General features: G+C 48.5%; 1 protein-coding gene across 4 annotated transcripts in view; it reads left to right on the forward strand.

Moving 5' to 3' along the window:
* The window catches only part of Dip2a (disco-interacting protein 2 homolog A), an 89,483-nt gene that overhangs the window by 41,174 nt on the left and 30,337 nt on the right, over positions 1–17,972 (forward strand). For all 4 annotated transcript variants that reach the window (XM_039099077.2, XM_063279522.1, XM_063279521.1 and 1 more), the window contains 12 exons: positions 862–1,059; positions 3,148–3,239; positions 5,946–6,056; positions 7,186–7,309; positions 7,584–7,693; positions 8,070–8,172; positions 9,433–9,497; positions 9,801–9,894; positions 11,348–11,467; positions 13,105–13,219; positions 14,305–14,444; positions 17,657–17,793. In XM_039099077.2, coding sequence (XP_038955005.1) covers positions 862–1,059; positions 3,148–3,239; positions 5,946–6,056; positions 7,186–7,309; positions 7,584–7,693; positions 8,070–8,172; positions 9,433–9,497; positions 9,801–9,894; positions 11,348–11,467; positions 13,105–13,219; positions 14,305–14,444; positions 17,657–17,793 — 1,409 coding nt within the window. The remainder of the gene's footprint in view (positions 1–861; positions 1,060–3,147; positions 3,240–5,945; positions 6,057–7,185; positions 7,310–7,583; positions 7,694–8,069; positions 8,173–9,432; positions 9,498–9,800; positions 9,895–11,347; positions 11,468–13,104; positions 13,220–14,304; positions 14,445–17,656; positions 17,794–17,972) is intronic.

Here is a 17,972-nt window from a genome sequence, read left to right on the forward strand (position 1 = left end):
GAGCACCGACTGCTCTTCCAGAGGTCCTGAGTTCAATTCCCAGCAACCACACGGTGGCTCACAACCATCTGTAATGGAATCCGATGCCCTCTTCTGGTGTGTCAGGAGACAGCTACAGTGTACTCATATACAAAATAAATAAATAAATCTTAAAAAAAAAAAAAAGAATGGAGGTGAATACCACTCAATGCCTGCAGCCTAGAGAGCAGATTTGTCGAACACTGTGACAGCTGATTGCATAACCCCTAGGAATAGACTTCTGTGCTGTCCTCCTGAATGATGCCAGTGTGTTTACTTAATTATTAATTATTAATGTGTGAATGTTTTGCCTACATGTGTGTGTATGTATCATTTGTGTGGTTGATACCTGTGGGGGTCAGAAACATAACCGGAGCCAGTGGATCCAAGACTTAGGAGCAACAATGTTCTTACCCCCCTGGTAGTCTCCCGAGCCCCCAGTGCTGGTGGTTTTGATGCCTAACTGCAGAGATGGTTCTGCCCAGTTGGTCTAAGTGAGCTGGTCTCAAGGACCAGTTTCTTGGGCTCTCAGGACTTCCTGTCCCTGTTTGGAGCTGCGGAATTCCACCATGTCAGAGGGCATCCCAATGGAGGAAGGTAGAAATGGCTTGGGGTCACCTTCATCATATGAGGTTGTGGGGAACAGAATGGTGAATAGTTTTTTGTCTCAAAATTATTGTGTATAACTAACCTTGCTTTAGTCCTTTGGTTAATCCGTCTGTGACTCTGGGCAGATTATATTATAATTTTTTTTTTAAATTTTGGTTACAGTGAAATCATAAAGTACAGTCGCTAGTAAGCAGATGTGTACATGGTACTGTGAGCTGTTTCGTTACTTTGTAGTTCAGCAACCGGATCCCAATCAGCCCAAGCCGGAGGGGGAGCAGATGGCTGTGCTGAAGGGAGAACCTCTGTCAGTGGGGACTTCGGGGCCACCAACTCTGTTGGCTGCACTGCAGCTGTGGGGCACAACACAGCCTAAGGCCCCCTGCCTGACTGCCTTGGATACATCGGGGAAAGCCATCTGCACCCTCACCTATGGCAAGTATCACAGAAGGCAGCCTGCCTCCCACATACCTCACTGCTCTCCGTGTGCCACAGCACACGATGCTTGCCGCACATCGTAAAGCACACAGATCCACCCCCATGGCAGGCTTCCATTTGTGTTTCTCTCTGGTTTTGAGATAGGGTCATACTTGTAGCTCTGGCTGGCCTTGAACTCACAGCGATCTATCTGCCTCTGCCCCAGAGTGCTGGGATTAAAGGCGTGCACCACACATGGCATGACCACACTCTCGATATCTGTCGTAGCTTTATATGACAAGTTTTGACAGTGTAGAGCATCTTCTCTCGTCACCGAGGCTGTCTTAGCTGTCTGCACTCCATGTATTTCAGGGTCTGTTTTGGAAGCAGCTTGTTAGGTGTCTCTGAATCTGAAGTTTTGAATCTTTTTGGGAGTGAACGCCTTTGCATTTGTGAGGCTTTCCTGTCAATAATGCGTTACAGGTCTTTCCTTTTTTAACGTGTGTGCACATGTGTGCACATGTTTATTGTGGCATTCACACAGAGGTCAGAGGACTACTTGTGGAAGTCATTGCTTTCTTTCTACCTTGTGGCTTCTAGGAACTGAACTTGGGTTGTCAGATTTGGCGACAAGGGCTTTTCCCACTGAACCATCTTACTAGCCCATGATTTATAACTTTGTTTCTTTTATGTTTCTTGTGACACTTAACTCTTAAGTATATGAATAGTACTGTAGCTTTTATGCTGTATGGCCTTGTTATGTTGGTAAATCTGTCAGCCTTACAAAATTCACTTATAAAAGACTCAAAAGGTACATGATCATAGCAACTGCAAACAACTGTTTTATTTCCAGCTGTTTTACCTCCTCTGCCTTGCTCTGCTGATGTAGTCAGTCTGACATTGAAGGCACATGTTGCCACCTTGCCTCTGCTCTCTGAGGAAGGCCTCAGCATGTGATATCACTGCGATACTTCCTGCTGGGTTTAATGGTACTCTTGATCGCATAAGGAAGTTTGTTTCCTTCCATGCCTAGTAAGGGCTCAAATATTTTATCGACATTTTAAAATTGTGAATAATCTAGTTTTCACCCACCTTTTGAGATGATCTGCTTTTTCATTCTTGTCCCATTAACATGGCATATTATGCTGATGTCTCAGAGTTTATATTGTTGAGGTAAGACTAACTTGCTCACAAAGCATCATTCATGACAGGTAGATTCTGCTGGGAAATGTGGGTGTACTAACACCCGAAACTGATCTTTAAAGCAGGCTAAAACTGTGTGTGAAGTTTAATCTTTTTCTTACGGTTTCTCAGGTGTCCCAGTTAACACATGTGCGCACAGCACCTGCTCCTCAGTATTTACATGCGAGCATTCATTACCTGCCAGCCGCTCCACGAGCCAGGTGTTCAAGGAGCCAAAGGGCACCTGTGGCTCTTCTTTGATACAATGTTCACAGAGAAGTTGAAGCCCCTGTGGGTGTTAACAGTGGACTCTGATTTCTACGCATGCTTTCTCCTGCCTTCCCACTCAGACACGGTGCCCCTCTCTTCTCTTCTATCATTTTCTTTCTCAGCAGCATTCTTTACTTATGAGAACACCAGGGCTGGGTGTGAGCGTAGCTTCCACACATGAGGGGTGGTATGGCCTGAGTGGATGTCCCATTCTGTTGTTGCCAGCCCTCCCAAGTAAACTGTGGGAGATAAAACTCATCTTGTGAACACACACCACTCAATGATGTCATTAGTGAGCATTTTAAATCGTAAGACGACAGCCACAGTGCAGTGTTACTTAGGAAAAGCAGTGTGATATATGGTACCGTACTCTACAGGTGTGTACATATGCATGCATATAACATACACATAGTATGGCCTTTTTGCTGACTGGTTTTTGTAATAAAATCGTATTTGTGTAAATAAAAACGGATTTAGGTTGTTTTTTGAGAGAAAGCTGTGGTGTTCCTGGCAGAATCGCACTAAATAGTTGACAGTTGGAAACTGAATCTACCAATAGAGAAAGTCTGTGATAGGACATGTACTCGCTACATTCAGTGCTAATATTCAGTTTTTTACAGCGTAACATTGCTTATTGCTTTTGTTTTGTTTTAGGCAAACTCTGGAGTCGGAGCTTAAAATTAGCTTATACTCTGCTCAGTAAGCTGACTAGTAAGAATGAGCCACTGCTTAACCCTGGAGACAGAGTAAGTCGCTAGAATGTGACCCTACTGGAGTGAGTCAAAATCCACACCTTAGTATATATTTTACTGAAATCGATGTCCTATCAGTTGCTAAGAATTACAGGGCTAATACAAGAGGCTTAAAGTTAGCAATGGAAAAATTACTTTGTGGTAAGAATCAAGATGGCCCAGCAGGGACCCAGCAGCCAGGCACCTGTGACTAAAGGGGGTTGCTGTGCATGCAGCAGCGGTGGAAGTGTCTGTCACTGGTATGTTGAACTGCTCCAGGCGGTCTGAGCAAGAGTTTACTAGGCGGTCAGGGTGGAAGGTGAGAGAGGATGATGAAAGTCCTGGGGACAGCTGTCCTAAAGTGTCTGATTGACGAGATAACCGGGAACTCCCAAGGACCTTGCCTGCTTTACACCTTCCTGTGACTCCGCCCACGAGGGAGAAAGGAAAGGGGACCCAGGAAAACCAGGCACAGAAAAAAGGTTTCTAAGCAGTGATGTCCCTTGAGGCCTGACAGTAAATTGTTTCATAAATGAGGAAAAGGATTCTACTGAGAAAGACCAAGAAGTGGGGAGTGAGCTGGGCCTGGGGCCTGCACTAAAGAGGCAGAAGGCTCTGTACTCCAGGCTGGAAACCAAAGATGAGGGACTCAGTGGTAAAGAACACTCCCCAGTCCGGAGGACCTAGGCCTGGCCCCCAGCACCTACATGTAACTCCGCTTATTAACTCTTTCCAGGGGCACACACAGACATACCTGCCGGCAGAACACTCACCACAGAAAATTAGATAAGTCTTTAACAAATGACAGAGAGGGAGACGGGGAGGGACAGGAGAGGTGGAAGCAGGAGAGCGAAGCATGCACAGAGGAACAGAGAGGAACAGGGCAGATTTACACTCATTCAAGACCCTGGCGGCTGGGTCCAGTAAGATGCAGATCGGGAAGCAGGGCCACTTGGCCGTAGCAGTAGCAGAATAAAGCCCTGCTCCTGGACAGCATGCGTGCTGACGGGGATGTGCAGACCCACACCAGAGTGTGCAGCAGAACCGTGTAACCTTGGGACAAACATCCCAGAGGTTTTTAGGGTGGGAATGGAGAATAGCGTGTACACAGAACACAGTGGCATTGCGACTTCCCAGCAGTGCGACTGGAAGAGTGGCTTCAGCAATCCAGTGAGACAGGACGATTTAGACTGAGCTTCTAATTCCAAACAGGTTTGAGGACTGGCAGAATATGTGTGCACATTAGAGGACAAGGACAGAGAACACCTTCAGGCGTTGTTCTTTAGGAGCTTGCTAAGTAGGCTGGACTGATTGACACAGAGCCCCCGGGATCCACTCCCCCATCCCCCACGATGACAGGCACACCACCGTAGCTGGCTTTTTTAGTGTGGGTTCTGGTGATCAAGGGCAGCTCCTGCTTACATGGCCCACTCTTCCCAAAGACGGCATCTCCCAAGCCCCGCCCCTTCCGTTTATTTATTTATTTTGAAAAGCATTCTTAGAGAGACAGAGACATCCAGATACTTTCTTGACTTGCAAGAGAATCTGTACCTAGAGGGTTACATGAAGAGTTCAACCAGCTTATAGTAAATAGTGACTGAGCTAGCAATCTACTGGGAGAAGCACGCTCCTGTGACAGTACCTTACAAAGTGCATAAGCCATCCCTCCGTACGGTCTATAGCATCACCTCTCTGTACCAATCATCCCTCAGAGTCGCAGCTGAGGCAACCACTATCTAGTTGTCTGTGGAGGGAGAGAGAGGGCTTCCCTTTCAGTACACTTGTTAGATGTGTAGCTTGTGAACGTGACGTACAGGATCAAGATCAGTTTGCCTTAGAGCTTGAGGGTTAAGCTAAGCCACCGTTGCCTTCTCAGAGGTTCTCATGTTATTCTGGCTTATTGCCTATGATTACAAGAGCAGTCACTGTATTTGGGTCTTATAAAATTTTATCTCATAAGTAGTTGTATGAATTTGGCCACATAGTAGATCTTAAATGACAGTTAGGATTGTGGTAGACCCAAATAAACACTCACATTATTATAAGAAATAAAATAGATATTTTAAAAAATAAAATACAGGGGCTGGGGATTTAGCTCAGTGGTAGAGCGCTTACCTAGGAAGCGCAAGGCCCTGGGTTCGGTCCCCAGCTCCGAAAAAAAGAACCAAAAAAAAAATAAATAAATAAAATACAGGGGCTGGGGATTTAGCTCAGTGGTAGAGCGCTTACCTAACAAGCGCAAGGCCCTGGGTTCAGTCCCCAGCTCCGAAAAAAAGAAAAGAAAAAAAAAATACAAGGAAATATATGTTCCATAATATATGAACTGGGCCAGCAAGATGGCTTCGTGTGGTAAGGCACTTGCCCCAAAACCAGATGATGGGACTGTTCATCGATAGTGATGGTCAGTGTGGATGGGTGTTAGACCTCGCTCTCAGTCTGCCCACGTGAGAAGGCCTGAGCCTACCACTTTGAACTGTTTTGTTACATGTGCAGTAAAGGCTGCAGCAACAACTGTTTATTTAAAGTTATATGGATAAGAAAATTTTAGAACAAGAATGAATTCCAACATTAGATTTTTTAAAAACTAAATTAGATTTTCTCAACTAAATTTGAAAAGTAAAAACATACTAATCTTTATCTAATTAGCAGAAATTCTAAACGACGAGAAGCCTCCGTCATTTCTGTGATCTCACAGTTTTCGTTGCTGTTTTCCACTTGTAGGTGGCACTCGTGTTTCCAAATAGTGACCCTGTAATGTTTATGGTTGCGTTTTACGGGTGTCTCCTGGCGGAGCTGGTCCCTGTCCCTATAGAAGTACCATTAACGAGAAAGGTAACAGATGTGGGTCAGGCCCAGGACTGGGCACCCTCTGCGTCTCTCTTTAGGTGCTGTGTGATCAGTGCCCTCTTCACAGGGCCTTAAACAGGTGCCTGGAGGAGGCAAGCGTCACACAGGCCTCCTAGGACCTTGGGGAGTGCTCCAAGGAGGCTGCCTACAGATAGGGCTGTACTCCAATGGGGCAGAGCTGTCATAGCGCCTGCCTGAATTTTCCAAAAGAAATCGTGAGTGTGTTGCCTTCCAGTGAACAGAATTTGATTCACAAGCTATTTTGGGTTTTATTTATTGAATTAATTATAACTTCAAATAAATGGGTTGGGCATTTTCATGCATTTCTTGTTCACCCACAGGACAGCCAGCCTTATCATTCATAAGTTGTTAATGTGAGGGGCTTGGCTGCTCTGGATGGCTGTCTCAGTTTGGATATGAATGTCAGTAGTCTGAATATTGAAAAATATCTGAGCAGAATACTCATGTGCTTAGAAAACCAGGCCTTTCTGTCTTCTTATTTCTGTGTTTGTGAAGTCGTCATTAGTGTGAACGTTATGAATTACAAATGCTCGAGAATCTCAAAAGTAAAAGTTGCCAATAAGACCAGGACGTCCCCGGGGTCCAGCAGGCTAACGGCATCCGGGTTCAGTGATTCTTAGGGCACAAACTCTAGATTTGTTAAGCTTATAGGACGGACATTTCTGAGGGACAGGCAGAGAGGATCTGGGGGCAGGGCAAGTGCTTCTCTGCACAGTGATGGCTGTGATGAGGGCAGATTTCCAGAGTCATTCGTAGGTTCCAGATGGGACTCAGTGTAAACGATTATGTCTGGAGACCATTAAAATGTATTTGAACTTCATTTATAAGAATAAACTCCAATAAAGTAGCCCACCATCCAGACCTTTGTATTTTACTGTGAATAAAGAAGCCAAAAAGCACCCTCAAATTTCAAATGCTTGTCTTATTTTCACGAAAATTGAATATCCTGCCGATAATGAGACTGAATTGTCTTATGAGAAGTTTTATGAAGGGAGAAGGAATCCCCCACAGCCTGCGCTTCAGGGCTGGGCTGTGGCTCTTGCTCCCCTACCACAGGCATTCCGCCTCCACACCATCGCTTTGTCTTCTGCAGGATGCAGGCAGCCAGCATGTTGGCTTTCTCCTGGGCAGCTGCGGGGTGACCCTGGCCCTGACCACAGATGCTTGTCAGAAGGGCCTGCCCAAGGCGCCGACAGGAGAGGTGGCAACTTTCAAAGGTGAGGCTCCCCGGTCACGGTTCTGTGCTCTTGGCTGTGCTTTTTACCTGACTTGGCCTTCAAGGCACACTGTGCCAGAAGCTATACCCACGGAGGCTGCTGGTCTTTAGCAGAAGACCTACTTGTCGAGGCTGTGGTCTGATCCAGTTCACCTGATATGTTCCATGCTTCTCTGTCTGAGTACAAAGATGAAAACAAACCTTGCCTCCCACAGCGCCCTGGGCTCAGGTCCCACATGTGTGTAGCAAAGCTTTCTGACCACCGCCTTTCACAGGTTGGCCCCCCCTGGCCTGGCTGGTGATTGATGGGAAGCATCTGACCAAGCCTCCGAAGGACTGGTACCCGCTGGCCCAGGACACAGGGTCCAGGACCGCCTACATTGAGGTAAGGCCATTCTCAGTAGTGCACAGGCGCATCCCTCAGGCTCAGGCCAGGGTTTTATAAAAAGACAACTACTTAATACTTTTAGGCTAAGTGCTCTCCTAATTTCTACCTCTACCCCAGATATATATAGTGTCCTATAGAACCTTAGATGGGTCATGTCAGGATTTACTCTGACCTAATTCATCCCTGACGACTGTCCTTCCTAGGACATGGGCAGTTAAGATGCAGCTGTGTGCACTGCTGTCCTCTAGCACTGTCCCGGGTCCCCTAAGAGCCACATTAGAAAAGCTAAGGGAGAGATGATTCAGCTACTGCTTCTTAAGCGCTGTGGTTACAGAAATTTATGTTGTTGTTTCTCTTCCTTGCAATTTTACAGTATAAAACCAGCAAGGACGGCAGCACAGTAGGGGTCACCGTACCCCACTCATCCCTGCTGGCGCAGTGCCAGGCCCTGACCCAGGTGTGTGGGTACACGGAAGGTAAGGCCCTGCATTCCGGAACGCAGTTTTGCTGCTGCATAGGTACCTGACGTACATGGCCTCACCCGTTGCTGTGCATGGTGCATTAACTTTCAGTGCAGCCGCACCAGGCAGCAGGCGCAGGTGTCTACTGCAGGTCCCCCTCTGCAGAGCCCTGGCTGCCCCACCCAGGGCAGTTGCAGTAAAGTAATGCTAACACGGACTTTATGGAGTGTGAGATCTGTGCACCGGTGGTTCGGTTGTGCACGGTGGCGGGATCAGTTGTTGGGCACTGCAGTGAGCATCGTAAGCACTGGAGGACAGTCCTCTTGCAGCATCCTCTCTGCTGGCGTTTTCGTTGTCAGTCAGTGTGTTTGTGGCCGAGCAGTCGTGCATGTGAGTGCTTAGGTGTGATCTTTATGGTCTCAGCTTATCTTGTTAAAGTAGAGCCCCAATTCAGTGAATACTTTAAATGCATATTAAAGTGACAGATGGTAACTGTATATATTTATGGGATCAACAGGAAATACATTATTATAAATGCTAGAATTGGACACAAATTGGTTTTCTTACATTGCAGAATTGGAGCTGAGCAAAACTAGAAAGTAAACTTGAGTGTCATATTTAAATACATAAAATACGATATTTAATCTCAAGGGTTAGCATGTGGGCACAGTGATAACGATTTTGCCGAGATTTTCAGGTATTTCAAGGACTTTAATGGTTTTTTAAAAGTTAGTTCTGTAAAACAAAATCCTACGAGGTCTTTCTACCTCATGTAATCATGTAATTCCTGCCACCTTTAGTTTGGCACTTCAGCTAACAGGGACGGGGACATTGTCGTTCAGAGTGCAGCGTTTCTGGCTTGCACGTCGCTGCTCTGTACAAGTACGATGCAAGACTGCGGGCTGAGGGTGTGACAACTGGGGGAGTCTGGGGAGGGGGCTGAGAAATGAGTGCCCATGGCAGTTTGTTGCCCTGCCTCCTGCTTCTGAGAGGCGGCCCTCACAGTGGCGCGACCACGCAGTGACCTTTCTGTGGTTTGCTGTATGTAGTGGTCCTTGTGCTTCTGAATTGAAGATCAGCATGGTTCCCCGCTCCAGGCCAGAACTGTGTTTCCAGTCACCTGAACAGACATGTAGCTCGCTGTTAACCGGTGCATGGTGTGGAAGGGCCGTCTGTCTCCTGAAGCTCTGGTGCTCTGGTTCCGTACTCATCTCGGGGCCACGCTCAACACGTGCAGTGCTTAATGAAGTTTTAACTTTCTGTGTCCGCTTTCAGCCGAAACATTAACGAATGTGCTGGACTTCAAAAGGGATGCTGGTCTGTGGCATGGAGTCTTAACAGTGAGTGTTGTTTGGATGCTGGTCTGTGGCATGGAGTCTTAACAGTGAGTGTTGTTTGCTAGTGGCTGGGGTGGGAGCAAGCGATGAGCCAACCCCGTGAAATTCTGACTCCAGCTTGTTGGGTCTGGTTTGCTCGTCAGCATAGTTCATCTTGCTTCCCTGATCTAGTCCGTTCCTTTCTTTATTTTTTTTTTTCTTTTCTTTTTTTCGGAGCTGGGGACCGAACCCAGGGCCTTGCGCTCGATAGGCAAGCGCTCTACCGCTGAGCTAAATCCCCAACCCCTCGTTTCTTTATTTTTGCAGAGTGTCATGAACAGGATGCACGTTATCAGCATCCCCTACGCCCTAATGAAGGTCAACCCCCTCTCCTGGATCCAGAAAGTGTGTTCCTATAAAGGTAGCAGACTGCCCTCTCTTGCCTCATCTTTCCTGAAAGAATTCTCTACAGCCTGATGTTGAGAAACTGAGAAAACATGAAGGCAGCACACAGACATATAGCTGGCCCTGAAGAGCCATCTGGGGATGTCCCTGTAGGTCATGCTGGCCCAGACCCTCTCGGGGCACGGCAGCCCCTTGTAGCAGCGTAACTGGGCTCTTCGCTGAAGGACCAGGCACTCCTAATTCAATACTTGGGAAGTTCCCTTCAGTATCACATGAGTGTTCCTAATATTATTTGAGATGGTTTTAATTTGTAGCTAGAACTTTTGATGCTCTAACAAGGCCGCTGTTCAAACGATAGTCAGTGACGGGCAGGATGGATGGACGTGGTGGGCCACCTGTGAGGCCTGTTCTCCAACCTTCCAGTGGTTGGGGGTGTCCTAACGTCACGCAGGAATCCCTCTCATGTGACCGCAGAGCTCCAGCATCCTTTGTCTCTGTCCACTAGAGCTCAGCAGCGACTAAGACCAACTTACTGTACCCAGCGAGTGCAGGTGACAGTGGTATTTCCTGGCATCCCCCAGATCAGCGTTCCTGCTACAGAATGGCTTGCATCATTTTATGGAGGAAGACAAAGCCCCATCGAAGGCAGTGGGATTCACTGGGCTCTGCACACTCACTGAGGGTGACTCAGTTCAAATCCCAGCTCATTTCGTGACCTGAGCTGGAGGCTGCCATTGCCCCAGTGATGGTTCTGGCAATGAGACAGCACAAAACAAGGGGAGGGACAGCACACATGTAAGAGAAAACAGGCGATGTTCAAAGACTGGATACAGCTCTGGTGTTGAGAGCGCTGCCCCATCTCTCAGAGGACTTGGGTTCAAGTCCTGGCACTCACTTGGTGACTCACAACTGTCTGTAACTTCAGCTCCAGGGCATCTTGTGTCCTCTTCTTGTCTCCGAGGGTACCAGGCACACACATAGTGCACACATACATATGCAGGCAAAACACTCATAAATAAAATAATAAAAATTTACTTTTAAAAGGCTGGGGCTGGAGAGATGTCTCAGGTTAAGATCACTGGTCGATTCTCCAGAGGACTCAGGTTATAGATGGTAGCTGACAGTTATCATAACTCCAGTTGTGGGGAATCTTATGCCACTCTCTGCTCTGTGTGCCCGTGGTACACAGACATACATGCAGGCAGAACACCCATGCACGTAAAATAAAAACAAAAGGTTGGAAAGTGGATCCGAGCATATTACATCCAATTCGCATCTCCAGATTCAGTGTTAAGGAGGAAAGGACAGACTTAGGAGCACACAAGATCACCAATGCTAGTTACACAGACAGGAGCTGTCCCTGCAGCAGGCCGCTCACCCTCTGCACAGGACGAAGCACAGCAGTATCTTGGAGTGTGAGCGTGCCTGCCTTGTGACACTGAGACATCTGTACTCCCTTCTGTTTGTAGCCCGGGCTGCCCTGGTGAAGTCCCGAGATATGCACTGGTCACTCTTGGCACAGCGAGGTCAGAGGGACGTCTGTCTCAGCTCTCTGCGTATGTTGATTGTGGCGGATGGCGCAAACCCATGTGAGTAGACTGGGTAACCTAGGGTGGGTTTGGGGTTTTTGCACACACGGTTCTTGACTTGCCAGGAGGACCAAACAGCCTGTCGAGCTGGAACCTAATGTACAAAACTCGAGCTTTATCACTGCTTTGTTAAGTGACCTATAAGGAAGTACAAGTACCCTATAGTGTTCTGTGACATGCTGCCCCTTGTATTTATTAAGACATATGCATTTATTAAGACTCTAAATTTACAAGCAATTTTAATACAGTTGTCAAAACCTTTACTGGGAGTCATTGTCTTTAAGAAGTCAGTGGATTATGCTATAAATAGGGTCCCCAGTTTGTTAGGGACCTACTGAGCCTCTTGCCCCTTAGTGTTAGGCTCCCCTGATGTGGCTCTCAACCCCAACTTCCTTCACAGGGACCCAGCTATTCTTCCTCCATTTATCTCTGGCCAACTCCAAGCCCTCCTGGAGGAATGCCTGTGGCGTCTGCCTAGGCTGCGAGGACTCAGCTGTAAACAGTCCGAGAGCAGCTGCTTTTGTGGGAGCTGCCTAAGCTTCTTAGGTCCAGGACAGCCTGAGGCCTGGATCAGGCGTCCCCTAGGGGAGCTTGGAGTGACACTTGTTGAGCCAGGGATTTCTTCTGCAGCACAAATAGTTGCTCCTATTCTTCTGTGTACCCCGTCTTTCAGGAGAGCAGAGCAGGCAGACAGCACCTCTAGAAACTTCCTATTCTCTTGGTGTATATCTCAGACAAGCAAGGTGTCTCTTCCCAATATCCATGGCTACTCATGCCTTCTCATGCCCACAGCTGCCCACAGCCGCCCACAGCTGCCCACAGCCACCCTGGCTCTGCTTATGCCCGCAGCTGCAGTCCGTGATCTCTTGAGTACATCACTTCCTTGGAGTGTTTCCTTCCAGGAGATAAACGTTAGCGCTAATTTCTTTACCCGTCTCCTCCATCCACATTTCTGCAGGTACAGGACAGCTAGGCTTCCTTCATCAGCCTAACTTGCTCTTCACTTCCCGGCCCTTTATGATGCTCTACCCAGTCTTGGTACCACGGAGCAATCTGTCGCCTTCTTTCCTTAGGAGACACCTGCCTCCCCAGAGAATGTGAAAGCGGGGAACCTTGTAGATGCTTTTCCCCTTCTATGTACCCTTGTTGGGAGAGGTTTATAATGAAGCCCTAGAGTCACTGTGGCTATAGGGCGCAGAGCAGGCAGAGCCTCCTGAGGCCAAGTTCTCTAACACTCACTCACTGTTAAGGCCTGCCAGCCCTGGGTGACAGGAGTCTACCCAGAGGAGAGGACACTAGGGCAAGGCAGGACATCTTCCGTGGAGATGGAGATCACACATCTCTAAAGCTCTCGTAGGAGCTGCACTTGCTGGGCCACAGTAACCAACAAGACTGAAAACGGCCTGCTGTGAGGGGTCCAGACTCTTGCTTGTTGCCGAGCTGGAAACGATCATGTATGTCTTGTGGTAACTACTCCTACCCTTAAAGAAGCTGCCTTGCCAAACTGTAGTGGCAATCTTGTTAAAACAGGTTTATGTGCAGCTAGGACTCAGCCTGGCTGTCAGGTCAGCGTGATGCCTTACACACTGTGTGCTCTTGGCCTGCTGGCCCTCAGTCACCTCTCGTGCTTTACACAGGGTCAATATCTTCCTGCGATGCCTTCCTCAACGTCTTCCAGTCTAGAGGTCTGAGGCCAGAGGTCATCTGTCCTTGTGCCAGTTCTCCTGAGGCGCTAACAGTAGCCATCCGCAGGTAACTGAATTGCATGCCGTCTCTTGTGAACACACATTCGAGTAGTCTGTGTATAATGGAGTTACCATGGCTCTAAGTTTGTAATCTGTCACTAACTCTTGGGCATCCTGAGAAGGACTTCCTACGAGTGCCGCAGTCTCCCTCAGGTAGCAGAGGTGCAGCCTGCACTTCTGTTCCCCTCAGCAGTCTAGATGCATGCCGGGAGTCGGGTAGTGACTCCTGGACTACATTGGATTCTCTTGACTTTGTTTCCTTACGCTTCTTCCCAAATGGAGAGCTTGCTATTCTGTGCCCCATCTTACGTAAAAGTCATAACTAAACGAGAGCTCCTCATCCTGAGAGGCTCTGCTGGCTGCGGGTCTGCTGAAGAGGACCTTGAACTTACCGAGGGAAGCATCTGGCACCATAACCTCTACACCCCAAGCTGCTCTCGTGGGTATTTCCTTCATGGCCTCGAGGCTGCCCCGAGAGTCCCCAGCCCCATCTAAGAGCTGGTGTCCTAGTATCTGGGCCCCGGGTCCCTTCCTGTAATTCTTACACACAGCACAAACCACAGCTAGGCCCAAAGGCACTTTCCTTCCCTGACCATAAATCTCCTGTTACTGCTGATCCAGCCCTCAAGCACCACTCTGTGGGGCTTCAGGCCACGGCTCACCATAGAGGCCATCTGCTGTGGGCAGGTGGTGTTGTAAAGGTGCCATGGGCCTGAGCCCCCTCTACACGTGCACAGTATCATAGCCCATTGCCGCACAGAGGCCTCCCGACACTCAGTCTGCCCACCTGGGTACCCTAGGGCTCTGTGCTTAAGTCACAAGACAACCAGATAGAGATTGAGTCGCATCTGATGACTGACTCAGAGGTCACAGTGTCACCTGCCTGGTAGTCATGGGCCTACCTCTGATAAGAAGAGTATTGGAGTTCTACTGCAGGAGGGGCATGGCTTTAAGGCACACTGTCTTGACAAGGCCATACACAGAGCAGGTGCTTTAGTGAGGAACTGACCGTCAGGGGAGGCCGGCCCTCAGTGCCCTCCTCCTTGGAGTGATAGCCCTTGTCAACAGCCTGCTGGTGTTCTTGATGTCTAGGCCCCCAGACCTGGGAGGACCTCCACCAAGGAAAGCTGTCCTGTCCATGAACGGCCTGAGCTACGGTGTGATCAGAGTTGACACCGAGGAGAAGCTGTCGGTCCTCACTGTTCAGGATGTCGGCCAGGTGATGCCTGGAGGTAAGAGTTGGTCAGAATGTACCTGCGTCTTTCCCTGATCGACACAACAGAAAGAGCATCAGTGTACCAGCTGGGCTAGCTCACTCGCCACACCCCAGGAGTAGTTCTTGGCCTCATGCCCTGAAGGCTCTATGGGGGACCTCGGAAGAAAACGGACTCTGCAAATGCCTGGATGATGAGGTCACCTGAGCAGGCTGTAAGAAGCACCTGTGGTGACAGGAGATGTGGACCCCCCACCCCCTAAAAAAAGGAAGGAAGAAAATCCCAGATGCACCCTCCTGTAGATGTTGGCGCATGCACTTGCCTGCTGCTTTGAGGAAGGACAGGGAGAAGGGGTGTGCAGCGGCCTTCTCGAGTGTCACTGAGGAATGGGGGCAGGGCCTGGCTTAGGAACCCTTGGCAGCAGGGATACTGTCAAACTGCTCTCAGTTCACTCCTCTTGCAGCTACTGGAAGCCACCTTGGATTCCCCTCATGCCATGGGCAGTGTCCTCCTCTTCTGTCCTGGTTTTCTCTCGGATGCTGACCCAAAAGCATCCTGCAGGAGGAAAGGATTCGTGTGGCTTACACTTTCAGGGAAGTCAAGGCAGCAACCTAGCAGGAGCTTGAAGCAGAAACTATGCTGGAATTTTAGCTGGATTATGTTTAGCTAGATTTTTATGCATCTCAGGTCACCTCCTGAAGGACCCACAGTGCTGGCATGTCCTCCGTGAGTTAATAATCAAGACAGTTTGTCAGAGGCTTGTCCACAGACCTGCTTTAGGCAGGTCCTCAACTGAGGAACCTCCCCCGAGAGGACTCTAGGCTGGGCCAAGTTGGTAAGGCTAATCAGGACACCCTGTTAGTTTCAGAAGTAGGGTGCTATCTCTCATACCCAGTTACCCCAACATCAGTGCTCCCCTCTTCTGCCAGATGTATGGGTTCTGCTGCCTGCCCGGCATTCTGACTTCAAGCTGCAATCCGTGTCACAGGCAGCCTTACCGAAGGGCGCTCAACTCCTGCCACAGATGCTCCGGTAGACTGGCCCTGGGTTAGGCAGAGTTCTGATCGGAGTGAGCACAGAGGTTTAAATTAGTTTCCAGCTCCACCTTTTAATTCCTGTGAATTATATTTCTTCCTATAATTTGGCTACCTTAGAAGCAGTCTTGCGGAATGCTTGGCTTTGTAGTTAAAACATCTTCAAAAGCCCGGCGGGTGACCTCAGTAATCTCAGTACTTAGGACACTGAGGCAGAGGAACCTTCCATTCGGGACCTGCGTGGGCTGCCTAGTAGACCTTGTATCAGCAACAACCAAATAATAACAGGAAAACAGACAATGGCATAATACTTTTTACTTGTTATAATGGAGTTTAAGTAAGTCGTAAATCATGGGGGGATTGTGAGTTGTACTTGGTTTGTACATTCCTTTGTATGCGGAGGGGGACACATGTCTGTGCGTGTGCATGTAGGGCCTGAGGACAACCTCCAGTGGTCTTACCTAGGCATTCTAACCCTAGAGTTCTCTTACTAGGCTAGGCTGGCTAGCCAGCAAGCCACAAGGACCTGCCCGTCTCTGTGTGCCCAACACTAGAACTTTAAAAAAAAAAAAAAAAAAAAAAGCCACCCTGCACGGCTTTCTAACGTGGGCTCTGGGATTTACCTTAGGCCCCCATGCTTCCCGGCATCCACTTTCCTAGCAGCCATTTCCTCGGTCCTCACTGTTTATTTTGACTACATCAAGGGTTACACTCGTTTTCCTTTAATGCTGTAAGACTTGCAAACCTGCCTCATGTTTATGCACTTCCCAGTCACACACGCCCACATGACTGTACATGTGCTCCCCGATGTTTTCTCTGTGTATGTGTTGTCTGCTTGATGGGTGTACACATTTGTTGCGTGACACTTTCCCTGGGGAACAAGTGAGCAGCCATCTACTCACCCCAGACAGGGAATCCATAACAGCCCAAAGTAAGGATACCACCCACGTCCAACTTAGTGGACCAGTGAGCTCCAGGAGCGACAGCTGTATCACTAAAAGCCAAGGCCAGCCTAGGTGACTGCTCACAAAAGTTGAACCTGGAACACGCTGTACAACCTGCAGGCAACCTAAGAGGCTGGCTTGTTCAGCAGCTCCAGTGGTCTGCGCCTCCTCTAGGAAGCTGGTCTTCTCTGAGAATGATTCCTGATTCACTGCGGGTTATACGTAAGCCTTGGGAGAGGGAGCCTAATGAATCCGGCGAGTTTCAGGGATTTTCCTGAAGCTTTTGAGTCGTTTACTTCCTGGATTTAATGGGCTTTCCTAGAAGAATTGAATGCTTCACTTCCCTGGAAAACATCCCGTGTCTTAGCACGCTTCAGTCCAAGTCTTACCGCTGATGAAATAGCCACACAATGACTGTTTGTACATGCACTTCCTTAGCAGTTCTTTCTTGGGTCCAGGCCCCTCCCAGCAGTTGGCTGTTCCTTAGCTGACTGGGCTTGTGGGCGTAGTCAAATCTGACAGTGTCTCATCCCAGCACTGAAGCTGTGTCTCCTAGCATTCGCCCTTACCACAGTATCAAGTGGATTTGTAGTAATTTGAGCTATTTTGTGACTTTTAAATCATCTGTGCACACTGAAAGTAAATACTCATGTACTTGGAAAAATGTGATTTTGTTAGTCAAGAGAGTGTTACGTAGGTGTGTGTGTGTGTGTGTGTGTGTGTGTGTGCTTGCGCGTGCGTGCGTGCGTGTCTGTATGTGTGGTTTGCATCTGACTCTCTAGTGTTGGCAGTGGACCCAGGACTCCTTATATCCTAGGTAAGCTCGCTTCCACCTAGCTATAGCCTTAACCCTCATGCCGCTTATAACAAGTTCTTTTGTTTTTAAAGATTTATTTATTTATTATGAGTACACTGTAGCTGTCTTCAGACACACCAGAAGAGGGCATCAGATCTCATTACAGATAGTTGTGGTTGCTGGGATTTGAACTTAGAACCTCTGGACGAACAGTCAGTGGTTAAGAGCACAAGAACTTAATTAGCACTGTCCACGCTGTGACTGTTCATGTAAGAATTTGGGAGGCAGAGGCAGGTGGATCTCTGAGTTTCTTGGGCCAGCTCGGTCCAGTGAGAGCTACATGGTATCAAATACACAAGCAAACAAATGGAAACCCCACAAATACGTGAGCAAGCAAACCTTTGGGAACAGCACGTAAATGTATCCCCTGATGATCTTGGGCTCTCTTCTCTTTAGCTAGTGTCTGTGTCGTGAAGGTAGACGGTGTCCCTTACCTCTGTAAAACTGATGAAATCGGAGAGATCTGTGTCAGTTCTGTGGCCACTGGGACAGCATATTACGGGCTGCTTGGCATCACAAAGAATGTCTTTGAGGTTTGTATCCTTTTCCTCATCTTTCTCTGGTCCCAGGAGTGTTGCTGGGCCCCAGTACAGGGTGGAGTGGAGGCCTGCGAGGGGCTGCTGGGACCGAGCGATTCACAGGCTCCACAGACTTCCACGGCTTTGGCCAGTAAGGAGGCTCTGATAGACCTCAGCTCGGCTCACAGCACGGC

The sequence above is a fragment of the Rattus norvegicus genome, chromosome 20, assembly GCF_036323735.1.
Source record: "Rattus norvegicus strain BN/NHsdMcwi chromosome 20, GRCr8, whole genome shotgun sequence".
NCBI classification, from domain to species: Eukaryota; Metazoa; Chordata; class Mammalia; order Rodentia; family Muridae; genus Rattus; species Rattus norvegicus.